This window comes from Molothrus ater, chromosome 1, assembly GCF_012460135.2.
Source record: "Molothrus ater isolate BHLD 08-10-18 breed brown headed cowbird chromosome 1, BPBGC_Mater_1.1, whole genome shotgun sequence".
Taxonomy (NCBI): Eukaryota; Metazoa; Chordata; class Aves; order Passeriformes; family Icteridae; genus Molothrus; species Molothrus ater.
Window position 1 is genome coordinate 11,178,534 of NC_050478.2, and position 27,378 is coordinate 11,205,911.

The 27,378-nt window shown below is 43.5% G+C and overlaps 1 protein-coding gene across 1 annotated transcript in view; it reads right to left on the reverse strand.

Annotated features, from left to right (window-relative positions):
• Positions 1-10,932: 10,932 nt before the first annotated feature.
• The window catches only part of ADARB2 (adenosine deaminase RNA specific B2 (inactive)), a 305,978-nt gene continuing 289,532 nt past the window's right edge, over positions 10,933-27,378 (reverse strand). The window contains exons 8-10 of the mRNA XM_036403614.2: positions 21,085-21,266; positions 15,883-16,061; positions 10,933-14,293 (exon numbers count right to left, since the gene is read on the reverse strand). Of these exons, the coding sequence (XP_036259507.1) occupies positions 14,117-14,293; positions 15,883-16,061; positions 21,085-21,266 (538 nt within the window). The 3' untranslated portion in view covers positions 10,933-14,116. The remainder of the gene's footprint in view (positions 14,294-15,882; positions 16,062-21,084; positions 21,267-27,378) is intronic.

Consider the following 27,378-nt stretch of genomic DNA (forward strand, 5'->3'; position numbering starts at 1 on the left):
GACATCGCACTCCCAGGTGGGAGGTGAATCCCTCTGCTGGGTGTCTGTGTACCCCACAGTTTCTCCTGGGCACCACTTTAGGCAGAGGCTTAACAAAAGTCAGTCAGGGATGATGATTCTGTGAGCTTCATTAGCACCTTTTGTGTTTCATTGGACAGTGGGGCAATTAACACAGGGCTCATTACACAAGGATTTTGATCATTGTCTCTGCTTATTCATCATAGTATTTCCTCTGAGAATAGCAGAGACTGTGATTAAGTGCAGGAATAATTCATGTAGTTTCTTCTTTGAGATTTTGATCACCTTTTTGGGGTATAATTGTTTTACAGGCCTTCATTCCTGACGTACTTATGGCAGATCTGCATAGAGCCCTGCACATAAACTGTGCTCTTCAGCTTCTGGCTGAGTTTATCTTCTGCTTCCAAAACAGACCAGTAGCTCCACTTGGAGAAACCTCTGAGCTACAGCCTCAAGGTCAGGCAAGGTCTAATAAAACATGAGAACCACAAATCAAATCAGAGTAAGCCCAAGGGGATACCTGCTTTTGCCCTGAACCTTAAAATTAATGTAAAAACACTATAGGATGTCTTTATTAGGCTAAAACCCATCCAATTACCCCGGTGTTTGTTATTGACAGCAGAATATGGATGCCCTTACAGAAGAGAGTAGGAAGAGGACAAGCAGGCAGTGATGTCTCTCAGCTATACCATCCCAGACTCCAGCAGCAGGACCTTCCTGAGATGTACAACATCTTTATATTTCATAGCTTTAGGTGGAATTCTCCTACACTAATACATGCCTCATGAGAGGAGTAATGCACAGCTCTTTCTGAGGCCAGGAGAGGGATATGTAATCAATTCCACAAGGAAAAATAGGATGTTCTGCCCACAGTCCCAGCCTGCAGGCTGGGAGATGTGGGCCCATTTCCATCACTGTACTGGGTGGATTGGTGTGGATCGCTGCCCTGCCTGTCCTGGGGCTGCTGTTTGCCTTTGTCCTCATCTTCCTCTCCCATCAGTTTCCACTTGACTGCAAAATCTCACTCTTCAGAAGCTAGACCTACTCTGCTGGGAATTTTGGACATGGAGACATAGGTTGCCTTTGTCCAAGATGTGCCTAAGGAATGCTCTAAATTCAACACAAGCGGACACACCCAGAGGAGAAAAGGACATTAGAAAGCTTTAATTTTTGGGCAAATAGCTCCCCTGGGCCTCTCTTTCCTGTGCCTGTAAAATCCTCTCATTTTGGTGTGAATGGATGCTGTTGCTAACCCCCTGCCAATTGTCATACACCACACAGGACTATGACTCTGCAAAGGGTGGTTTTGAAAATCTGAAGAGGGAAATTGCATAGGAAAGTTGTAAATGCTTCTCTGTTGGAAAGCTGGCGTTTAAGATACAGGTACTCGGTAGGATTTTAAAATCTGAGGAAATGCAAAGACTTTTATTTCCAAGTGGTAGTATAATATCAGACACAAAATATTGTGTTCATTAAAATGTGGGGAAGGAAATTTTGAGAGCAGTTTTCAACAGCTTTGACCAAAAATCAGTCTTGGGCTCCTAAGTCACTTAATCTTTACCTCTATTTCAAAGTATTGACAGCTGTTATTGTGTAGCTGCAGGTCTGCACTGAAGAGATATGGGTCATTCCTGCTAAAATCCATGCAATTATTGAAGTTTTCAAACATTCAGAATAAATTAAATGAGTAACTGCTGAATATTCACACAGAGAATCCTTTATTTTTTTGGAAACTGGAAATGCATTTTGTCCACTTTTTAATGACTATGTTAACAAATCAGGTTTCCCATTATTTGATTAACATGGGCACTAATAGATTCTGCCTGTGAAGCTGATGCAAAGAGGAATGCTGAGCCCAGTCAGTTCAGCACTGGAAGAAGCAAAGATTTAATTTCCTTTTCCTGCTCAGCACCAAGCTGATACAAAGGCCTCTCAGTGAGAAAAATAATTGTGCTTAGGGCTTGGCATATGGAGGCACAGGGTGTGGAGTGTGCAAACATCCCAGCTGGTGGGAGCTGTTAATGCCTGGAGAGGATCCAGCTTTCCAGCCTTGTCCCTGCTGAGAGCAGCCACCACCCTGCCTGCAGAGCTTTGCTTCACCACCCTCCTGCACCTGGCAGAACCACAGCAACAGCACCAAGGCCTCTCTCTGGCTCAGCAGGGAGGGACCAGCCCTGCCCTGGGGTGGCACCATCTCCTCAGCCCCACAGGAACAGGAGTGGGCTCCCGGGGGACACCAGGACCCAGCTGAGCACGTTCAGCAGCCCAGGCAAGGTCCTACAATGATGCTCTCTGCTCTAGGGCAGACCTCTGCTTGTGTCTCCCCTTGTGAGCTCTGCCCTGGTGATATTTGGTCTCCTCGAGCCAGGTCCTATGAGCTCTTGGAGATCCATATCACACCCAAGATAGATCAGCTGCCTTAGAAGGAATAAAATCAGCAGGATGGCTGCTGTGGTAGTGTTGGAAACAGGAAAGTTTTAATAAAAGGCAAAATAACAAAACTCTTTACAGAGAAAACCTGAGCCAGGTGCAAGAGGTTCTTGCTCCTGGTAAAACACCCCCAAAAAAGGGATTAGTTTCTTTGTTCTCTTCTTTTTCTAGTGAATTGCTCAGGTGGGACTTCTTGGCTCCTGTCCAATTGGCTATCCTTAAGTTTGAGGTGAAGTACCCAAGGTTCCTATGAGGTGTCTTTTTACCTAATTGAGGAAAGAAACTTCTGGCCTTTTTCCTTTTTAAGGAGATAAAAGATAGTTTGGTCACTCCATCGAAAGGGGGCACATTCCTACACCCTGGACCTGTGTGTGTGGTGTGGATACTCCTGGGAGTATTCAGATCCTGATGAACCAGCAGTTTCTAATTTGAAAAATATTCGTTTCAGTAAATGTTTCCTGGCTGGTGCTGCTGGAGTATTTCTGTCTGTGCTAACAGTATCATATTGCTGGGAGGGAAAGCTCATTCCACCTAATTGTACTAAGTGTGTGGTGATGGAGATGGGAACCTAATTATCTTCATCAAATTGATTTCATTTTGGTTACCACATGGCTATTAGAGGAATGACAATAAATTTTGGTCTCTTTGATCAGGACTGGAGTTTAACCAACATTTCTAAAGTCATTAATGTGTTATGCCTCCCCCAGGCTAATGATTTGATTACCATGTAAATGTACTGAAGCCAAACACTTCAGCTATACATTATGGATGATGGATAGAAAGTTTTGAGAAAATACATGTTGTACTAAATACACTGGAAACACAGAGGATGTCAGAGAGCTACTGGCAGGCAGGGAGAGACAGAGAATCTGTCTTCTATGATTCTACAATCTTCTATGATTGTAGAATCATAGAAGATCTCCAGTTGGAATGGTCCCATAAGGATCACAAAGAAGCTGCCTGCTTCTTGCGGGGCTGCCTAAAACCAAACCATATGAGTGAGAACATCATCCAAAATATTGATAAAAAACTGCACAGGTGCCTCTTTGGAACTTTTCTCATGACTAAATCCTTGCACTGTAGGGCTGTTGATCCCCCTGTGAGATCAGAGCAAGCTGTCTCAGCCCCTCAGGCCCACAGTGGTGCTGTTAGCAGATGTAGGAGCCAAGTACAACCAGAAGTTTTATTTTAGATCAGTCCTGAGCCTAGAAGTGTTGAGGAACCACTGAGAGTCAAGTCCAGCTCCCACCACCTGGGATGTTTCCCCCTGGCTTGCCTGTGTGATGGGAATGAAGTGCTGAGCTGCTACTGGGCAGAAAATGGAATGTGCCTGTCTCAGCTTTTCATCTCGTGCACCTACATGTGCAGTTATATAGTGCCAAGAAACTCAGGGGGATTTTATCTTTGTGGGGTTTTAGTATCTTTTTTCTGATATGCCAAAAAATATATCATGATATGTCAATATTTGTGCCTATTATAAGATATGTGTATATATCATATGTTGATAATATGATTGTTACTAGTGTGCTGTAGCTATCACATAACATAATGCAATATGACAAATTAATAGATCTTACAGTTCAATATTCCACAATGTATTTTAATATGTTTTACCTTAAACCTTTCTGGCTTGCTGCCATCCTTTCTTTTTTTCCCAGGTCAATTTGTATTGAAAGGAAGTACTTTAGTGCTTTAGCTCAGGAAACTGAGGCCAGCAGTTCAAATGATCCAATGTGTTTTGCCACCAGGCTGAGTCAGACATTGTGCTCCTCATAGGATTTTGTCTAAAAGTGCTGCAAAACCAGGATTCCTCAGCCTTCCCAGGCAATTAATTCCTCAGGTCAATTAAAGGAATGATGGTCCTTGAGCTGACCCAGAGCATTGCTCACCATCTGTGGCTCACCAGGGCAGAGATTTTCTCCTCACCAGGTTCCACACTGGTGGTTCAGGAAGGATTATGGAGGAGGAAGGTGTTTGCCCCAAGGGTGCATGGCCTGTCAGGCACTCCTCACCTGCAGGACGTTGCTGTGGCCACCTTGGCACTCTGTGCCTCAGTTTCCCATCAGGAAGGGACCAGCACCTGTACTGTTCACTACTGTGGTAAAGACACTGGGTGTACTACAGCTAAAATGGACCTGTTTGGAACAACAAACAAGTGAATTATTCCAGTGTTATTTGTTAGGGTTTTTCAGTTCTGTGTGTTCACAGGGAGGTTTGGTGGATGGTCTGAGTGTAGACAGAAGGGGAAGGGGACCTGTGTTGGCAGTGTCACCATCACTGCACAGAGTGGACCCTTTGCCTTCCTTCCTTTCAGCCCTCCCCACCCTGTTGTCTACTCTGAGAGACAATCCCAGGATAAAAGAGAAGCAAAAGGGACCAGGTGTTCAGCAGGATCAACTTTCCTGCTCTGCTTCACTGGGCACCTGCCTGGCCTCCACTGCCAGGGATTTGGGGGTATATACATTTTCCAGAGGCAATCCTGGCTTAAATGGAAGTAAAACTACTGCTTAAACATCAGGACATGCAGTCTTGTATCCCCTTTTCTGGGCCAGCTGATGGGCCACTGAGCACCCATGTCCTAGTTCAGCACATAGAGTGAAGCACTTCAGCAAAAGTACATAAATATAGGTTTATAAATATGCACATATAAACTTACATACATGCCAAAGCTACCAGCCCATGGGCAGCAGAAGCTCCTTGGAGACAATGAGGGCTTTTCCCTTTGGAAGGCAAACCAGAGGCTTGCCAAGCTGGAGGCAGCTGGTTTGTTAGCTCACTTTTCCTGGGCAGCTCCTGCCATTTCCCCAGCTCAGGCTGCTGCTGCCAATGCTCGGGGAGAAGGATGTGAAGGACTGAAGAGCTCTCCTCTGCTAATTTATATGAATGAATATAAATTAATGCAGTTTTCTTTTCTCTGGCTTGCATTAAAGGCCACTATGACTCATAAGCACAATCTATCCTGTCACTGGTGGCAGTAACCCTTTAATCAGCTCTGGTGGAGGCTCCCCTTGCAGGGTGAGGGGGAGCTGGCACTCAGGGCTGGGTGGAGGCAGAGGACCCTGCACAGCTCTACAGCTGCTGCAGGCATGAGACAGCAGCATGTGGCAACCCAAGTAATTTCCAGACCCAGCACCTCTGCAGCAACCTGTGCCTGTGTGGCTTAGAACCCTCTAGCAGTAAAAAAGTCAGGTTAGGGGATAGGAAATGTCAAACTATGCAACCAGTAATAAGAGTAACAGCTGAACTATTGCCAACCTCCCTGTAAAAGGTGCAGAGAAGTGCTCTGTCTAAGGTGTATTTTTAGCTTGGTTAAATGTTTCTGCATGTGTTGTTCTACATTTATCTATATTAGCAGCAGGCACTTGGCAGTGCTAGCAGGGAACACAAAAGCACCTGACCTCAGTGGCACCATGGCTCTGAAAACAGTTGATTTGGGACATCATTGAGCCTCTTTCTGCCAGGTAAATTTGTAATGAGAGTTGGCAAGGAGAAAGACTCAGCAGCAAAAAACTGAGCATGTTTATGGAAAATTAAGTTGATTTTATGGACCTGTCCTGGGACAGAGCTGCTGCACTGCTCTGATGGGGGGGAACCACTCTGAATTTTCCTTTCTGTCTTCCCAGGAAACTTTGTCTAATCTTACCTGCAGTGACTGAATAGAGCTTTTTTTTCCCATGAAAACTGTGGGAAGAATGACAAAGGAGGGGAGAAATTAGCAGCAGGACTATAATATGGCACTCCCTGGCCAATCCCATAACCACTAAAATGCTTCACCAGTTTAATGTCATTTCACAGGGTAATCTTCAGGGCAGCCTTGTCTGGAGACACTCTCAGGCTGATTCGGTGCCCAGTGGTGCAAATCATTGAGCTGCTCTCTGAAAGCACAAGGAGAGGGAGTGATGAAATATTTTCATGTACCTTTATCCTGTGACCTTAACCCCCAAGTCTCTTCATAAACTGAATACTACTCAGTTGCAGCACTCTAAGTCCTTTGAAATCCTTTGCATTTAGCTGGCAGATGAACAATCCCATAGTGTAGTGAGCCAAAATAGGTTTTTTTGCATTTCACCGATATTTTTGGGATAGAGTAATCTCCACATCCCTCCTTGAGTGAGAAAGGGGTTATTTTCAGAATGATTCAGTCTTCACTTTGGCCACAGTTCTTCAAGAAAGACCAGCAGGTGATGAGACAAATAGATGTACAATTTAGCTACTTGTGATCTCTGCCTCACCCCTTAAGTAACTGCAAAAGAAGATAAAAGAATATTTTAGGAAAGCTGCACACAGAAAACAGAGCTGAACTTGTACAGCAAATGTTCTAAATAATGAGAAAGGTTCTTCAAATGTATTTTCCCTTGTTAGAGGGTCAAAGAGGTACTGGGTCAGATGAAAAAAATATATCTGGGAAATGCTGAGCCACCACAGGGAAACTCTACTGCAAAGGCTCAGATGGCAGTGATGTATGGTTTTGGTTTTCCAGTGTGTACAGAAGTGTCAGGGCTAGGAATGAAGATTTGGAACAAACACAAGATTCACATGGCCTTAATACTCTTAGCTCTCAGGTAGAAACATGAATTTGGAATTTACCTATCTCTTGTTGCCAGTAAGGACCCTTTCAATGTTTTCAATGGCAGCAAAGTTATGTTAAGAATAAACTCCTTCACCAAACCTCTAAGTAGGTGCAGTATATGTTAATTTAATTTAGTCAGGCACTAAAACTTATTGCTGGAACAGCCTTTTTCCAGAATTTGAAAATGTTCACAGTAACACTAAAACCAGGTCAGTCTGTTGCATATACATATATATATATATATATATATATATATGTGTGTGTGTGTGTGTGTGTGTGTGTGAGTGTGGCATTCACATTCTCTGAAAAAAATCCCTTCACACAGGATTTTTCTCCTGGGAAGCTGAGAGGCCTCAAAGAAAAGGAAAACAATTCTTATCTCATTTGCTTCTCCTGTGTTGTGCTTGTCTGGAATGTGTTTGGAGATTGTTTACCCACAGGTGATTGTTTCATTGGATTCTGCTGTGAGTTGTTTTGACTCTTTGGCCAATTGGGGCCAAGCTATGTCAGGACTCTGGAAAGAGTCACAAGTTTTCATTATTATCTTTTTAGCATTCAGTAAATATCCTTTCTGTATTCTTTAGTATAGTACATTGTTCTTTAATATAATATAGTATCATAAAGTAAGAAATTAGCCTTCTGAGAACATGGAGTCAGATGCATCATTTCTCCCTGCCACAGGGGTCCCTGCAAATACTATATACATATATATATATATATATATATATATATATATATATATATATATATATATATATATATCTGTACTGTATCCTTTGCTTAAAGCCTGGTAGTATTAATATTCAAAAGACATCTTTCTGTGACAAGGAAAGGTTTTTACAATGGAGAAGCACAAGGTCCTGTGGCTTGCAGACACTTTGGAGTCACCTGCCCATGCACAGACCTCTCAGTGCAGGAGCCTGGATTCCCTTTCACCAGTGGGGAGAGGCCAGACCCTTGAGCAGGAAAGTTCTCCACATCTCTTTGACACAGTTTTAAGTCACAAAAATCATCTTAAGGAGAGACTTTTCTCTGTGCAGGGAATTTAGGAAATGGATGCAACCTAAACACCTATCCTCTGGGTGGATGAAGTGGTTAAAGTGAAAATGATCCTGGAACAAAGGAGGTTTTTCCTGTGCTGCTAACTCATTGCCAAGAGGGAAAATGCTCCCTCCTCTGGGGATCTTCACTTGTTCATCTCTTTCTCAAATCTGAGGGTAAAATCTAGACAAGTACTTAAGTCTGCTCTGTTCCCAGATGAGCATCCCCAAACCCAAACCAGCTATATTATCAAGTATTTTTAGTTCTCTCTCATGCCAAAAGGTTATTAAATTATAATCACAAATCATTTAGCTTTTTCTGTATATTGTGAAATGTTATAAACATGAGACACATCCTCTGCACACAACTGGCTAATTTTCTTGCCTGTCCCTTTTGCCAGCAGCCTGAGGGGTTTATCAGTTGATAATCTCCCACTGAAACCTAAGATTTAGGAGCAAGTCCCACTGTTCTATGTCATGGTCAGGATTTTAGGAGCCTGTGGTGTCAAAGGGATGCTGTTGTTATTCCTGAAAATACTTTCCTTTACCACTGAGACCAGGACATGAACAAGCCATTTGCTTTAGAAAAAAACAATTCACTTTAGAACCCACAATAGAAATGTGTTGTCTTATAGATCTAGAGTTAGCACTCCTAATTGAGCAAAACCCCTGAATTTGCTTGTTAAAATAAAATGGAGTAAAAGCAATAAGCAGCAAACAGTGCGCCATGGAAGGGAGGGCTGGGTGTAGTTGGGCTGGTGATGCTGGGGAGGAAGGGAACTCCACCTTCCTTCAGGGGGTGTCAAACACAGCCTGTGCCAACAGCTGAGCTTGGCTTTGAGGTTGTACGAGATGGAGGACACCAGTCTGTCAGAAGAGCAGTCAAACCTGCATGTACCATTCTTCACATTGCTATTTCTCTTTGTGGGAGGTATTTTTTGGTAACACTGTGTGCAAAGGAAGGAGCTGTCTCCTCTTGGCTTGGATCATTTAATGGCATTATAGGCTGTAAAGGCACCGTTCAGGGCTGGAGGAGAATGAACAGGACCTTTCCACTTCTGTGGCAGAACAAGGCTTTAATGGTCTGGTGGAAGTAATTCTGTATTGCAAAGGAAGTTGATAAAATAGAACATAAACTTCTCTAATAGAGGATTTAATTACCAGGAAAGCCAGGTTGAATAAAGCATTTGAGCAGAACTATTTCATTGCTGAAAAGGCAATAATTATTAATCCTCCTTTTCCAAGCCATGTCATTTATTCAGGAGGCCTTGGAGTAGTAACAAGCCATGTGTCTGTATGTCTGCATTTGCTTGTATGTCTTTGAGTTGTTTGATTTTTCTTTTTTTTTTTTTCATCCAAGCAGACTGTCACTATCCTTTAAAAAATCTCAGACTTTGCTCAGATTTCCAGCTATCCACATGATCAAGCTGAAACTAGTCAAACTAATCAGGTCTCAGGGCTGGGCAATAGGCACAATGGTAATGAATCAAAAAGCTTTAAAAGCTCTTAGGGAGCTGTTTCATTCTTCAACACAGGAGCATGGCTATCAAGGTGTAACTGCAGCAGAAGGACTTATTTATTTTATTTCAGAAGAAGGCACTTCTGTGAAGCCCTCTATTAGTCAATATATCAGCTTGTTCATGTTTTATTCTGTTGTTTTTCCAATATACAGTTGAAAAAGAAATAACTGTGCCTGGTGATGCTGAGGTGTACACTGTAAAGTTTTAAATGAATTTCAGGTATTTACCTTTAAACTTAATGAGATTAAACATGAAATCCATCCCTACAATTTGCTCTAATGACTGCTTTGTAGTTTGTGCCATGGTTTGTGCCATGGTCAAGCAGTAGCAGCTACAGCTCAAGGCAAAATTCCACCATGGCTGTGATGGAACTGGGTCAGCTCACAGTGGCTTTTTTTCCACACAAGCAACTTCACCTTGTCAATGCTTTCTTCTCCCTGCTTCCCTTTATCCTGCCCCAATACCTAATGACATAGATCCAAGCTGAAGAAATGAAACTGCAGCAAAGTCCTAGCTTGAAAATAAAGCAATGCACAGCACCTGCTGGGGAAGGAAACCCATGGGGTGGTCTGTGAGGGTCTGGCACTGACTTCAACATGAGCAAGCAAAGACCTGTGGGGGGCCTGGGGCTCCAGTGAGCTGTCAGGCTCAATTTCATCTTGGAACCACATCTTCACAGGGAGATGGACAGGGAAATCTCTTTCTTGAAAATTTTTGCTGTTGGTGTATTCATATTTTCACAGTGGCTGCTGAAAAGTTTTGGATGTTTTGGTAACAACAGTGATCTCTATAACGGACTGGCAAAGGGAAATCACCTCGAGGTTAAATATTTGTGGGGAAGGTGTTGTTTGGGCTCAGTGTGAGTTTAGTCTGCTGTGGCTGAATACTGATTGCTGTGGCTGAATACTGATTGTTCAAAGCAAGAACAATCCAAAGCCACTCCATCAATGAAGCAGAAATATGCAGAGATGTTGTGACCTTTTGTTCATCACTTTGGTTTTCTCAAGCAGCTTTGTGCAGCAAGTCCCATGCAATGTGGATCTGAAAAAATGTATTAAATTTTATTGAGAAAGATCTTTGAGAGTAACCTGGAAGGATCAAATTAGAGATGTATCCAGTCCACTCTTCTTCCAGGAAAATACTGTGTCCTTTTATGGCTTCACCTTCACCTGCCTATGAGCAGCCACATCCCTCTCTCAACACAAATGTGTGGTTCCTACAATGCATCACATCCAAACTGAACAAGAAGGTATCTGTAGATCTACAGTAGGTGTGAAAATACATACTAGCATTCTGGAGCACATTCCAATTTATTGCTAAGTCATAGTGAAAAATGGTCAATAAACAGTGAAAGAACAATTTTACTTGGCATTTTATTCACTTAACAGAAACATTCACTTATCAGGTATCACTGAAGTGCAATTTACAGAACTTAGCAGCAAATTCACATATGTAAATTCAGATTTATTTTCTTTTGTCATCTTTTTTGTTTCTTTTTTTTACAAATATTACAAATGTACATCCATTAGTACAGTATTGCCATTCACTCATGCATGTTATGTACAGAATCTTCACTAAAGAATTACTACTGAGCAATTTTTCCTTTGCTTCAGGAGATGCTGTGTGTAGGTCATGTGTGCTCCTGGGATGGGGTCCCATCACACTGTTGTTGCCCATAATGAGAAGAAGTAGATATTTAAGGTCATACTCCACCCTAGTGCCAGCAGGTGCAACTCCACTGAGATCAGCTGATGCCCACTTGCAGTGGGGACTCAGTTTGGTCCCCACTACTAAACTCATTTTGGCAGCTGAATCCAGAGTTGCATTTGTGTATTTCCTGCAACAAAGGATCATTTCATCCTGCCACACTTTTTTTCTATGTCCTTAAAAATAACCAGGCATGGTGCTTTGTTGTCACAGTAGCTGCAACACCAGCCTGGTGGAATTACAATGCATTAGTTGGGTTGAAATCATGCCATGGCTGGAGGAGGATGGGTGAGGGCAGGGAGCTGTAAGGAAGAGCCATTGAGGTCTCATGTGTGCTAAACAAGGACTAACTCAGAGAGGAAAAGCAGAGGACATGCTCCCCCCTGCCCTGTGGATCTCTGCATCAGAAATCTCTTCCTCTCTGGCTGCCCTGTGGTTTCTCTTCCTCAGTGGGAGCAGCCAGAGCCTGGGGGGCCACCACTGCCACTGTCCCCTGCAGCCTCTCCCACACCTCCAGCCCTGGGCTGGCCCCTGCCCGCTGCCCCTCGAGCACATCTGCTGCCCAAATCACACTGGAGGTCTGCAGCAACAGCTGTGTCAGAGGACAGGACCATGTGCAGGTACCTGGAAGCTCCAGAAGGTGCCAAAAGTATTCAAATGTTAATCAGAGGAGCTGTCAAAGTGGTCAAAGTATTGACAAAGTGGTTACCACAAAGTGTTTCCATTATTGAAAAGACTCAGTTTTTGGTTGCCTTTTTTTTTTTTTTAAGCTATTTCTACTCTAAGGATATTTTTTAAAATATTTTTGGTAGTTAATATGGAATGTATTATTTTGTTGAAAAGGTTTCTGGAAGGGGAGAGCTTTGTTTTACCTAATTTAAAAATTCTAGTTTATCACAATTGTTTTTATACAAGACACTATAGATACATCTTGTAGTTTATAATCTAAAAATAAAATCTCATCAAAATACTGTAGCTATTCTATTGTGGGCATCAATAAACAATGTATTTACTGTATATGGCTCTCCAAACATGATAAACCCTATACAAAGAGCATCTATCTTTATTGATAGGAACAGTTTCCCCTGTAAAGGAAATTACATGGAAAAATATGAGCCTTGTGTTGTTTGAAAAGTAACTCAGCTTGACAGTTCTGAGAAAATACCAAGACAATTATCACAAATCAGTAGCAGCATGTTATATACAGATTTAAAGACAATCACAGGAATAAAAAGAAAACAGTAGTTATATACCCGCAAATCCTGTCATCTAAAAACCCAGGAACTTAGAGAAATGTGCAGGGCATCTGAAGGTTGGTTTTGCAGTGGGACTATCAAAGCTCAGTTCTCCCATGACTGTATCTTCTGCATTCTGATGAGGTTTGGGATGGTTCGAAGATGAGATTGTATCAGACCCAGCCCAGTTATGAAGAAAATATTTAAATGTTGGGTGATACTTGTCTCCTAAGTGAAAAACCCCATCTGCTTTTCAGGCTGCAGATGAGCATGAAGAGTAATAATAACACTTGGCATTTACACAGAGCTAGAATCTGAAAGCTCATGCATTGAGTAAGACCTTACCCAAACCTGTAGTTGCCTCTGCTGTGCTTATGTCAATTGGACTGTGTGGAGAGGTAAAACTCACTGCAAGAGTGACACTTTCTTACACTGTTCCATATGACCAGAGCATTTTGATCCTGCCAAGTTCCTTAGATGTGAAGCAGTTATTGTTATCCCCATTTGACAGGTGGAGAAACTGAGGCAGGGAAGAAACTTGGCAGGGAAGAGCCAAGCAACCAACGTTTGGCTCTTGTTTGGGGATGTCTTACTTGTGGGCACCCAACCTGGTGATTGCTCAGATGCATGGAGCATCCTGAGCTCACACCCACTTAATTCAGAGCTCTGGGTCATCAGGGGATTGGAGATCTGAGGCTCTGGGTCCTGCTGCAGCCTGCCTGACTTTAGGCAGCTTCCTGAAGATCCAGAGCCAGGAGCATGGATGCACTGCTCCTCCCTGGCAGCCCCTGCAGAGCTGGGCACCCCTGCAGGCAGCACAGGGCTGATTTGCCCCCTTGACAAGGATCTGCACCCTGGCTGGTCTCTGAAAGGCATGTGAGATTAACTGGGCCAGACAAGTAAAATTTGCAGCATGCAAATTGTGACTAGAGTTGAAGATTTGTTGTGAAGTGGTTTGTCCAAGGTGTCAGAGGGAATAAGTGTAAAAACCGAGGGCATCCTGATGCCTGGCTTTGTGCTGAGAGCCAGCAGTGGAAAAATCAGTTTAAAAATGCTGCATTTCTTTGATGTCCAAATTTTTTGTCACAGATTTAGACAGTTTACAGGAAGATATTTGCATAGAGGTTAGGAACCTTATTTTGTGGATGATTATGGATGCTCTGAGACCTGCTGTCATGCTGTGTGCCTGGGGTACTTCCATCTCTGCTCACTATTTTCCATTATTCAGTGATGACTTTTGCACTGATTGTGTGAGGAAAACAAAGGTCTATTTTGGATCAGACAGGTGGCCCACTAACACCTCAAATCAGTAATAACCAACAGCAATAAACAATAAAAAGCAGAATCTTGGTGGGGGTGGCATTTTAATTTGGGCAGGTACATTCTTAGGAAGGGATCATGAAAAAGCAGTTTTCTAAAGTTGAGTTCAGTGCATCAGACACATTTCTACTGATGTATTTCCAATACAGGATTAAAAGCAAATATTCCCATGGAGGTTGCTATTAAAACTCAAACTGCTTCAATTCTCTCATTCGTCCTGCCTCGCCTTCTCTCCAGTTGGTTTGATCCAGTCGTGTAGAAAAGGTGTGGAGTGAATCACACAGTTAGTAGGAACTGATCTTGCTCTGGGGGTTTCTTCACCCAGGTGCCCAGGCCAGCTTTCTGAAATGCTTTAAACAGCTGCTGCTTAACAGACTGGTACGTCTGAGCCACCAGCTTTGCCTCGCTGTACACTGATGGCACCTCTCCATGGCTTGGTACTCGTGTGCTCAGCTGCAGAACAAAAATCAGGGAAGGGAAAAAAAAATAGAAAACCCAACCTGTGAGCCAAAAGAAACAGGAGGCTTCAGTAGCTGTATAATCTTCCTGTCTACATTTCATAAGCAATCACTGTGCTTTGTGTGTTTGCTTTTGGTTTAACGACCAGAAAGCCAGGGAAGCAATAAATGCTGGTGACACAGTTTTGAGCCATTGTGAGCAGGAAAGGGGTGAACAGCTCTGCCTTGGAGTGGGCATAGGCAGTAGCGAGTGTTGGTCTTGGTGTGTTCTACAAAGGCAGAATGCTACTTCTCAATTAAGATGATTTTTACCAACAAAACTGAAAGAAATCCTTTCTGGAGGTCTTTAAAGCACATACTCCTTTAAAGAAAGTTTAACCTGGGAAGTGGAGCAGCTCAGGGCTTCCATGTAATGCCCAGACACAGAAAAAGAGGGGTTGTCTTCCACACTCTCCCATTTCCCCTCTGTAGCCTGTTATTGCTGGGAATGCTCTGAAACCTGTCCAGGGCAGGGCAGAAATCAGGCATCAGGGTTTGTGCTGGTGTGGGAAAACTGTTGGAACACTGGAGCTACCCACAGCAATATCACATGTGCAGTGCCCCTGGAAGGACATGCAGGAGGGAGCACCCTTTGCTCTGCAGAAGGACTAAACAAACTCCTCTGACCTGCCCAAGTCTCTACCATGCCAAACCTGTGGGGAAAGGACCCTCAAGGCAAGCCTGATGAGCAAACAGCTCTTGTCCTTGTCTCTATACTGGAGAGATGCTGAGAGGCAGATTAAAGGGGAAGGTGAGCATGCAGCCTGCAATGAGCTGCTCCTGTCTGTGTGCCTGCACTCCATGGGGCTGTACTGGCTGGAGATGTACTGGCCCAGTCAGCAAGGGAGGGTGACATTGCCAGCCGGGGTGTCAGTGGGCCACAAGCTGGCCTGGCAGCAGTGGCTTCTCTCTGGCTGCCTCTTTGTTGCCTTTGCTCCCTAGGGGCAGAGAGTGATGACTTTATAAAATCCTTGCTTCGTCAAGGGCAAAGTGCCCTGCTCAGCCACAAGTTCCTCTCTCCTGCTCACTCCAACCTCATCCCTGGTGTGAGCCAGAAGCAATCCAGCTCTCCCAGCCATAGCTCCAGCTGTGGCCCCAGTTTTGTTCCTGTGAGGACCCCTCTGTTCTGGGGGTGGCAGGAGCGCTTCTTACCTCTCTTCCTACCTGCTGTGCAGGAGATAGGCTGGGACTTGTGTCACCCCAGGCTCAGGGTTGCTGCTAGGACAGACCCTGCCACTGCCTGGAATGTGATGAGTGCCACCAGGCTCCTTCCCCTGGGGTGTCCTGCAGAGCAGAACAATCCCTTTGGGCTTGTGCTCAAACCTGCCCACCCTGAAGGCTCCTTTGCCTTCCCTAATGACTCTGTTGATGGAATTGTCTCCAACTTCCCTCCCCACCATCACCCTGCCGTGTTTGTTTCCACTCGTTTCCCAACAGGAAAGAGGTTTTAGCATTTAATAGAACAATTCTTTCCTTGTCTTCATCTCTCCCTGTCCATGTGCTGGAGGACAGCTAGTGACAGGGCTCGCAGTGCCCCAGACCCACCTTGCCATGCAGCTTGGCCCAGCGAGTGAAGAACATGTGCTTGCAGAGGCGCGAGGGGCCCCCGCAGCTGCGCTTGCCCGTGGTGGCGTTGATCACCTCCAGCTCTGCGCTGCCCAGGACCCAGTTCACGCTGAATCCCGGCGACTTCCCGGGCTGCCGAGCGCCGGCGTGGCTCACCCCTGCAGGAGAGGGACACCAGTGACTCCAGTGCTCAGGAGAGCGAGTGCTCAGAGTGCCCAAGAGAGGCTCCAGTGCTCACTCGGAGGCTGCTCCTGGGTTGTGGTGGCACAGGAGACACCCCCAGTGAACCGCTGGCATCGTGCACTGCCCGTGCTCTCGTCACCCTTGGTTAACCAGACCAAGTGCCTTGGACAGACATAACTTAGCAATTCCTATAGATTTTTTCCACCTTTCAGGCAAACCTTCCATTAGCCCAAGGAATGCCTTTGGATCAGAGTGTGAGCTGTTGACAGCAGTGTGATGGTTGCTGAGTGAAATCTCTCACAAAGGCTTTAATGGGATAACAGGTTTTTACAAGGAACTAAGCAGTACAGTGCTTTGGCCATCTTTTGGCCATCTTTTGGCCATTTCTTTCAGGTGAGCTTCCCACAGTCTTGCATATTTATCTGCTATTAATCCTGGGGTCTTTGCTGTGAGGGGATGTCTAGACCTCAGGGGATAAGAAAATGCAAAACAATACACTTCATCATCACAGAGAGAGAGATTGTTAGATCCAAGTTCATAATGACCTTGCAGACATCACAGACCTGCACAGAACACTCTTGGTCCCAACCTTGTTTCTGCCTGCCAGATTCCAACCCTGTACTGGAGCACAAATTTCTTCAACTGCTAGGTTGTGTCCTAATGGTGATATCTGGGACATCTTTAAGTGTAATGCATCATGTGTAATTTTAGATAGCTGCAATAATGATGTTTATAGTCACCTGGGATGACTGCATAACCTTAGAGTCATTCACATGTCCAATTTTGGACATCTGAGTCCGATACTGAGCCAATGCCTTCATGGGTGAGATCTCCTTGGCTCCGAATGCAGACCAGGGCTACAAGGTCAAGTACGGGTGGGTACATGAACTACTTTTAATCAGGTAAATTTTTGTCTGTTTTTAACTATTTAGTCCAGCTCAGCCTTTCCATGACTCCTGTTGCCTTTTCATTTCTTGTACCTGAAACCAGGGAAGGATTAGTCTTTGCAAGAAATAGGAGGAATAAAGAAAGTGGTTGGCTTATTTTCCAGCACAGTACAAATGCAAACAAGTGAGCTCTGCCTTGCCCTGCTCATTAGTGCTTTTGCAGCAAAGAATCAACAGTGGGAGCTTCCAAAGCTGGAAAACTCAGAGTGACCTGAAGCACTTTGAATATTTTTGAAAACATGGACCTTGGATAATGTGTCTGGATCCAGTTGTTGTGCCCCTCTCTGCTAATTTGCTGTGTGGGCCATTAGCCTGCAGACCTGGACCACAAAAGCCACCGTGGGGAGCAGCAGGTGGGGACTGTGCTGGTGGGCAGGAGCTGCCTGGCACAGCCACCCCAGCAGAGGCCAGTGCCAGGACTGGGTCTGTGATTCCAAATGGCAGCTCCTGCCTGCAGCAGCTCCAGCAAGAGCTCATGGTTTGCACTGCTTCCATTGCTGCTGGGTGGAGGGCAGCAGAGAGAGGTCCCTGCATTTTCTGCTGAGAGGGTTTTAAAGAACTTTTGCAGAGAGTGAGAAGTACCAATATGGGCTGTTCAGAGAGAAGGAGATTAAAGAAAAAAGATCAAAGCCCCTCCTTTCCAAAGTGCCCTTCTTGCTCAGGATCTCATTTTCAAAACAGATGCACACCACGAGCATCTGCTGGTCTGAGGCAGAATGCGAGGAGATGGGAGCTGGTGGGAATGCTGCACCCACCACTGAATGTGTTGAGCTTGGAAAGCTCCTGAAAGACACCTTGGGAGAAGTGGAGGGCTGGGCAGGGTCTGTCTGGCCGGGATGCTGCCTCTGCAGGCAGATGCTGCCTCCTGCCTGGAGCCTCTCAGCATCATGAGAAGCAGTGCCACTGAGGGACATGCCCCTTCTCTCCCCTGTCCCCTCTGCCCTGGGAGGGAGCTTCTAGAGCCAAATGGAACTTAGCACACACACAGAGAGAAAGGTGGCCTTTGAAAGGAAAAAATTATATGGCAAACTCACTTTGTATCAATGACAAAGCTGGAAATGCAGAAATCATCTCAGTCACTGGGACTGAACTCGCTACCGTGTGTAGAGGAGAATTACAGCTAAGTCATAACCTCACCCAGGATTTGTAAACACATTCATGTCATATTAATACCTCTTTCAATTTTTTCCCCCCAGAGATAACAGATCAGTCTGCATCTAAAACTCCAGTTCACCTAGGCAACAGGATTTAAACTGAGAGCTTGAAAATCAGATAGCTCTGCAGCGCTGCTCGAGCATCTCTACGCAGAACAAGATGCAAACAGATCAAAATCAGCTGTTTGACACTATGCACCACTCTCTGTCAAGACAGCACCCAAAAGCTTAGAGGATTGGAGTGCCAAAAAGCATGATAGCAAACATCCTGCCATGCAAAGTTGCCACAGGACACTAAATAAATGAAAATGTTGTGAAATCCCTGACTAGAGGAGAGCAGGAAAGGCTGCTCAGAGGGGAGAGCAGGTTGTGGGTGCCCTTCAGATGGGGGCTGGGAGAGCAGCCCAGGCTGGTCCCAGTGCCTGGAAACCCCTCTGGGCTCCTTTGGCTTTCATGCTTTCTCTTCCCAGCTATCATATGTAAATAGATGAATTTAGGTAAATAGAAGATATTTTCACATCCTTTTCTGAATGCAAAAGAAGAAGTTTTAAAGAAAAAAACACGAGAGTCATAACAGACAAATATAGAGCATGGATATATTCTCTGTTGATATTTTTATAATTTTTAAAAAATTCCCCTGTATTTTTCTTTTGAGAAATAATTGGTTTGATTTATTTAGATAGTAACACAAATAATCTAGGTTACTTTCTCTCCTCTATGTAAAACATCCTTCTTAAAACCCACAAAGCAAAGAGTACAACAGAAGACAGTCAGATTTGAAAGAAAGTCTTTGCACAAATAATAGGAATTTGAGTACTGTGGGATGTAAACTGAAATCTATCCTCTTTCTCCTCTCTCTCCCAGCAAAACCTCATAACCCATCAGGATACCCTTTGAAACAGCCTCACTCTTAAGAGGACAGGATATAAAAAAGGCATTTCTTCTAAAAATTACACCCAAGAGTAATCTCAGTGGAAGAGTGTAGTTCCATCTGGCTGGGACTGATAGAAAACTGAGCAGAAAACCTCACTGATTATTTTCCAGTGGAGCCAAGGAGTTAATCTCAGTATACCTCATCACACACCATGACTCTCCTCTCCATTGGAACGCTTGTACTGCTATGATCAAGTGGCAAAATAATTGACACCCTTGTAATTTAAGGACTCCTGCAGTCCTGGGCTGGTCTGATGTCCAAGACAAGAGTGGGAGGTGGAGTTGCCTGGCTGAGACTGTGTAGGTCTGGTCTCTAATGCATTTGGAGAAGCTTTTTCCAGGTGCCCATCCCTTAGTCACTGGATATATGCTGGCAGGGTTTCTCAGGAAAAAGAATTGCAGCATAAGCCTCAGCAGTGTAAGTTTTAATCAGCATTGCCTCCCTGGGATTTGTGGGGGGAGGAAAGATTACAAATAATGGTGTGAGAGACAAAAACAATGCAGAGAGAGAGAGAGAGAGAGACAGATTCCTCCCACTGCTTCTCCTGGGCTGAGGAAAACTGACAAATACAGCCAAAGAGAGAAAGAAATGCTTTTCCAAACAGAAGCCTCTGGAAAAGAGGAACACAGCACAGAAACATGCAGATATTTAAAGTGACACAAGTTCCCCTCTGATGCATTTCTTATTCCCTTGAGATCTCTGGCAATGACTCTTGGACATACATACACACACACTCTGGCCAAGTATGACCCATTGCTTTTATTCTGCAAGGCCAATCCAGCTGTTCTGTGGTGGAAACTCTTATCAAATCCCTTTTTGTGTTTTCAGTCCTTCAACAGTTGAAGTGAGTTTCCATGTACATCCTGCAGACACAGTGACATTGTGTGTGCCTTTGATTTTAATCTATGGGTGCACTTACAGTGTGTTAGGGCTGGCACAGTATGAGATCTGCTTTCCCAGTGGGAGATGCAGTGGCTTTGGCAGATGGGGCAGTGTTGTCAAAACAACAGCCAGATTTGGGAAATGGGGCCATATCTCCTGGCCAGCTGTGAGTTCTTTCCTCCCTACCACAATGTCATGGGGGAAGGAAGAGGAGGCTGAGCCATGCCCATGTGGACCAGGGCAGGAGGGACAGGTGGGGACATAAACTGGAGGGAGAGTGTGGATCACAGCTTCCTACTCACTTGATTGCAGTCTTTGTGCAGCTGCACTGAAGAGTTAAAAAATGGAGATAAGCTGTTCAGAAAAGGATAAGCCTTTTGACCTGTTCACCTCCCAACACATACGTGCACATTACACTTGCCAGATGTACTAAACCACGCAGAACCTGAGAATTTCCCCAGTGGCTAAACTATCACTTCTGCCTTGTTAAAAAATTTGTTCAGTCAAACAAATTTTGTCACAAGGACATATTGAAAAAAAAAAGCCCGTGAAATAGATAATGCACAAACCAGAACCCTCCTTACTGAGGAACCTAGAGGACTTTGAAAGATAATGGGGTACTCCACTAAAATGTCCTGACCTCCCAGCTCTGTGACACTGACATCATATTAATGTCTCAGGGAATAATCCCAAAGAACAATTATCAAAGATTAAAATAAGGATCTAATCTGGTGCAGAACTGGTGTCTCAGCATTCACATGCCTCATGAGGACCTGAATACAGTTAAACCTAAAATTTACTGAAAGCTTCCTTCTGTTTTTTAGAAATGTTTTACTTAGTCATACTTTTTTTTTTCCACTCTGAGTGTTCAGTGTACAGTGGTTGTTTTCCTAGTCAGCTTTTATCCATTAATGATCCTTTTTTGTGTCCTGCTAATGAAAGAGGACTTAAACACATTTCTTCACTCTACAAATTCGTATTCTTCAGGAAAAAAATGCAAACAAAAAGCACTCCTGTTGGTCTGCAGCATGACTAGAGAGGTGAGGGGGGATTATTTGTGTTGCAGGAGGTGTTTGCTCACCACTGAGAAGCAGCTGGTTGCGGCGGTAGGAAGCTGGCAGCTGACCAATGTCCTCTATCCTGTGGCTCATCACCCGGGACAGGTGGCCAGTGTGGTACAGGCTCCCCACAACGATGCTGTGCAGGTACAGGGGTTCAATGAAGGAGCTGAGCAGAGCGCCTTGGAGCCCAAGGATGTTCCACCTGAAAAAAAATTTCAGGAGCAATAATAAGACACATGGGTGGAGGAATGGCCCATCCTGGAGCTACCCTGGGAAAATCAGCAAATGCCAGCACACGGGTTAGAGGGATGAGGGATGAAACTATTCCTGTCCCTGTCCTGTGATACAGAAGGCAGTGTTGGGTTATTATATGCCAATGGGCCGATTGTTCCTCCAGGACTATTTGAGATTACTGTGGTGCTATTCACTTAAGGGATGTATTTCCATCTTGTATTGCTGCAAGCAGAGGCTTCTTATCAAAAGGTTTTCTTTCTAAAAGCATTTTGTGTTTGAGGGATGTTCATTTAGCATGTCTCTAGCAGAATTTTATTTTTTTCCTGCATCTATAGCATTTCACTTGCAATGGTAGAGTTAGAATGAGAGTTTTTATTATTCTACCTTTATTTGCTACGTAAGTACCATCTGCATGCCATACAGCGAAGCTAACACATGACTTAGGTGGCCAAAATTCTCCCAAAATCTGTGAAAGTCTCATAGGCCAACATTTCTTTGTACAAATGACCATGAAGATATGAAGACATCCATGAGAATTAAATCCTGGTCCTAAATAGGAAAAATAAGAGAAGACTTGGGCTTTTAGGAAATTTATTTGTAATTTGATACAAACAGCTCAACCTTCTCTGAAGTGCCCAGAGTGAGGGATACATCTCACCCTGTTGCTGCCTTAAAGGTGCTGCAGAGTGATGGTGGGAACCTTGGGACCTTCCACCTGTTGATGACTGAGACCTCTGTGCTGCTGCTGGTGGAGTAGCTGCCAGAATGGTTCTGCATTTTAATAGCTTATGAATTTTTACATCAAGCCAGGCACAAATATGACAGCCTGCTTGCCTCTAAATTCTTCAGGGGACAGCTAATTGGTTAATGAGTGGAAAAATTAAGAAGGGGAAAGAAGTCATGATGCAGTTATCGTCTTGGCAAACCTATTTAGCTCAGCTCATCTAAGAAGTTGTTTCCCACCCCACAAATGCTAACAGGCTCTCATGCACTTGGATAATATTTTTACATAAGTTGAACACTGTCAGTCTGTCTGAGTAGTTTTGAGTTCAGGAGTTCAAGCTGAAAATGCTTAGAAAATGGAGTTTGGAGAGTATATTTTGGCTCATTAAAACCCAAAACACCGGCAATATTTGGAGCTCGGTAGCTGCCGAAGGAAAGGCTATGAGGTGTCTGCTATATAAGGCATCATCCAGTGGCTGCCATGCTAAATAATGTGTTTAAAGCAGAACTTCCATCAGCAGCAAGCATTATGGTGCTAATTTCTTACATCATTGTTCTTTTCATTAATTAACATTTCTCACCCGTTAGTGCAATTATTGCAGTGCCTCTGTACTGTATGTCTCTTTTCATGATTAATAAGGAGTCATTATATTTCCCTTTCCTGAAGCAGTCAATTAACATGGAATACTTTCCATTAATTACTGAATGTTTAAAACCAGCATGCTGTACCTGGAGAGCAATCTGCTCTAGGAACCTGTGACACCAATTGCTTTTAAAAGTTCTCTTTAAATTTTATTCCAAAAACACAAGCAATTTAGCTGGCTGTATTAATTTGCCTCTGAAGCAGGGCTGTGAATGAGAAACATCTTTTAATCTCATGCAAGAAAAGGCAGCCATCTGGCTGCTGAGGATTTCAGAGTCAGACTCTCCCTGTCTCCCTCTGTAAATGCAGGCCATTAAAGTAATATGTTCATCTACATAAAACTCAAATGAAATATAAAAGGTAATATTTATATACAAACAATTTAGTCCCACAATTTAAACAGTCATTGGTTTTATGACACATTTACTTTAGTCGATCAGATTTGCATAACTTCATTTGGGGAAAAAAAACGTGTGGTCATTTCTGCAAATCACATCACTTTTAAAGGAAAGAACTAGCTGCCTCTTTAAATAAATAACTTTTCATGATGCAAAATTAATAATGCAAGCTTAAGAAACAGAGATGAATTGAGCTAACAGTATTATGCCTTCAACCAGCATCTAAGGTAAGCAGAAAATTTACACAGATATCTTTGTCCAGATGGAAACTTGTAAGATATCAGGTCTGTTTTCAGCATTTAAAATTTCCCTAAAAAAGCCTTACATATTTGATTGAAGGAGAGGAGAAAAGCAGCTAAACTGAAAACAACATATGTTCAACAATATTGGGATTTCAGCAATATGCACATCACAAGAAATCATCTGAGTTTTATTTACCAAAATAAGGGATTGTGCTCAGGTCATAAATTACAAGGTAATTTAAATTCATCACAAGGGATCTGCCTTTTCTTTAGACATATTCCTCTACAAAATTCTGGACATATTAATGTAAAAAGGGTTTTGAATTTCAATGGAATTACACTATTGGAAATCACAATATAAGCATGATCAGGTCACCCACTATGTACTGAAAGCATTCCATAAACATGAATTAATCCTTGCAGTACTCCAGTACTCCCATTTTTGCACCCTGGGGAATCAGGGCAGAAAGGGAATAAGATTTGCTGAAATCTGTAAGAGTTTCTGGCTTCTGGATGCAATAGTTGTCCCTTGAGAGTACCCTGTTTTCCCACTCTAAAAGAAAGCACATGAAGGTGTAGGGGTGATGAAGCTTCTGTATCAGCCATGGTGGGCTTTAACCCCAGGGGATAAGTTTGACTTCAAGACTAATTGGACAGAGCAACCAGATTAAAAAAAAACCAAAAAAACAAACAAAAAAAAAAAACAGGAAGAAGAAACCTATCAGAGAATACCAGCAAGTCCTGCCTGAGGTGTAGAATGTGGTGCACAAAGAGACTGTCCCAGAACCAGAGAGCATCCTAATGTAAGCAAGGACTGAGAAGCCAGGAAAGGCACCAAGAAGGCAATATTTGGTGGGGAACACTTGCTGGCTGTTTTTGAGCTGGTGTCCCCCAGGTGCTGTGAAAGGGGATGAGGGTGATGGCACTGCCACCTGTACAGTGGCTCCTTCTGGCTCAGCACTGGTTGAGCAGCATCTGGTGAGAGAAATGGGAAGAAGCAAGAAGGAGCTGTGCTTTCCAATCCAGCCCAGGTTTGTCAGAATGTTTGGGCAGTTGTTTCTGTCTGGAATGCAGTCCTGATCATGTGTATGAGTCCCACTAAGCACGAGTCCTAGGAAAAGAGGGGTTTTGAGCTGGCCAAAATCAGACCCTTGCTCTGCTGCTGTTCTTCAGAGCACAGGAAAAACAATTTAATGCTGGGGAAAATTTTCAGTTCCTCATGCTGGTGCTGCTCTGTGGATGAAAAGGCCTGCCTTGGAGGGCAGCCGTGCAGTATTGTGCAGAAACATTAGATTTTACTGACAAATATTTGGGAGAAGGTCTTTCATCCTGTGTATTTTTCATCCCTTGACCAACACACATGGCTAATGTACTGACCTGATCCTTTGATATATGAACATCTGTGGAATTATTTGTAGGTAGATGGTAGGGAAAGATCTATCTGAGCAACAGTGAAACTTTCAATAAGGGTGTTAATTTTGAAGGAGCTATTTCTCTGTAGCCTAATTTAGGTCCATGAAAGTAGCTGTGTTCCCATCTGTAACAAAGAGCTCTCTTCAAATGTGGCTTTTCAAAATAAAATTATTATTCAAAGCAATACAGTGTTACATTTTGGCTTCTCAATATATCAAAGTGACTTTTCTTGCTATGAGGAAATATGCTGGATCATTCTGAATTTTCCTAATTGTACAAGATTTTAAGGGCTGTTTTCAAGGACATGCATCTCTCTAATAACTCATATGCTATGTGCTCTATAATAACCCTTCCAATAAAGTGAAAATCAACCTACTGCTCCCTTAGTCACAGATCTTATTTAAAAAATCTCCAAATCTTCAGCAGGCAAGATAAACAAAACAGAATGTCTCCCCTTTTCACTCAAATATGGGAGCTTTTGTAGCTTTAAATGGAAGGAAAGTATACCCTTCCTTTTGTTCAAACAGCAGATATTACTGCACTGTTTACAAAGACAAAATCCTGCGTCCAGTTTTCAATATAGATAATCCTTAAACAAATATATTTTTGCCTGTTTGTCAATCACAGAAATGCCAGTGACAAGCTGGGAGGCATCCCAGAGCAGGCAGCCTTTCTTTAGTGGAATGCTGTGCTGCCCCAGCCCTGGACAAGCAGAGGGCAGGGTGTGACCCCCCTGCAGAGCCCCCCCCAGTTCCCAGGCTCCTGAAAGGGATGATGAAAACTGAGGAAGGGGTTTGGAGGCAAACCCAAGGGGGGGCAGGGGGCTGCAGCCTTGCTCAGGTTAGTACAAGGCTCCCTGCCCATTGCTGAGATGTGCAGTGACAACTGGAGCCCCTCTGCTGGTGTTTCCAGCATTGATTTGAACCTGGTTAGACCTGAAGGCCAACATTTGAATCCCTTTGTAACTGAGATGTGGAGAAATTCACCTGATGCATCAAAACCTCTCAGGGAACTGTGTCCACCTGCCATGGATGCTCAGAGACTGAAGTGTCTCCTTGGGACCTTTGGAACCTTGCCCCTTAAAAAGCATTGCTGAGGAATTTCAAATCTTATTTTGATAAGGCTTTTTGTAAAAGACTTTGTTTTTTTATTAAGAGCTTTAAGTCTTATCCACTCAGTGTATTGTTAACCTCCTGTACCACAGTTTCTATTACCAATATTTCCAGCTATGCTTCACACAACATAAATTGTTATTCAGGTGGCATGTGCTCAGAAGGACACCTGTGGTGTTCCTATTTATATGACCATTTAGCTATTATTGGTTTGGAAACTGGAACTAGTGCATTAGTTTTTGATCTGTATTTTAACAGTGGGTGGTTTATATATGTTTTCTGGAACATACCTGGTGGTGAAAGATTGAAATTGAACTCTCAGTCACACAGAAAGGGGTTAAGAGAGAGCATTACAAACCGTGTGCACAAATCATCTCTAATTGAAGATCTAGCTGTGTTAATTGATTTTCATTTGCATTAATATGTAGCCTTTGAAGTAGCTTTTCTTAAGAGTTACCTTGTCAGGCTCAGCCTTCTGTTAACAATGGCTCTGGTCGACAGGCTAACACTAAAATAGATCTAAGAATGCCAATTTCTAACACTGACTTTTAGTCCTGCATTTTTATATGCTACATTTAAATACAGCTTAATGTGCTCGACTCATCCTCTAAAATGCTACTTCAGACTCCCACTGATAAATCCTGAAAAAGTGCCTTAAGGCTACACTACCTTGCAGTACTCTGATCATATTCTCAATGAAGATTTCTTCCTATTCTCTAGCTTGTGGGGCCCAAATATTCCACAAATCTTAGCCATAGGACATGGGTAGAGTGCTCATGATGTAGTGCAAAGTTTGGAGGTCCTTTGTTTCTGTTTGTGGCTTTTTTTTTTTTTGTAGGTGAGGTAATTTAGATACTCAAGGTCTTTTTTTACTTCTGGGCTAAATGTCACTTTTTTGGTGAAGTTTGAGGAGGTAGATGACCATTAACCTGGTGGCAAGAAAATACACAGTCTTTTAAAGGTGACCTTTTGAGAAGTGGTACTAAGAAAACAATTTTAAGGCCAGAGCTTATAAAACAAACACTGAATTCTGGCTTTTATGTGCTGTTTAAAGACAGTGTTTATGAGGATTGCTCCCTACAAATCCAGCACAATGCAAAGTACATTCCTCAGCCTGGATCCTGCAAGGGGACTCTGAAAGAGGAAAGTGCCACTCCTCATCCATTTACACATAAGTTTATACAATTTTTGTGTGTTTAGATGCAAATTTGCTGCACAGAACGCTGGCATCTCTCCAAATAACTACATCAGCTCAACATCTAATGAGCCACAATGTGCTCTGCCCTGGCCAGAGTGTGATGTTTCCAGTGCCCTGGCCAAGGTCTGTCAAGGAAGAGGGTTTGGGGAAGAGTAGTGCAGTGCAGAACTCTCTCCTGGGACACCAAGATAAGAACTAATTTTTGGAATGAACCCTAGTGTTGAATGCTTGCACCAAGAACTTAAAATGACTTGCACACATCATGGTGAGGTGGTGACCCAGGATCTGGGAATGCCTGCTCATGCCACAGGTCTGCTGAGCTCTGGGGAGCCGTGGTGTTCCCCTCCCTGT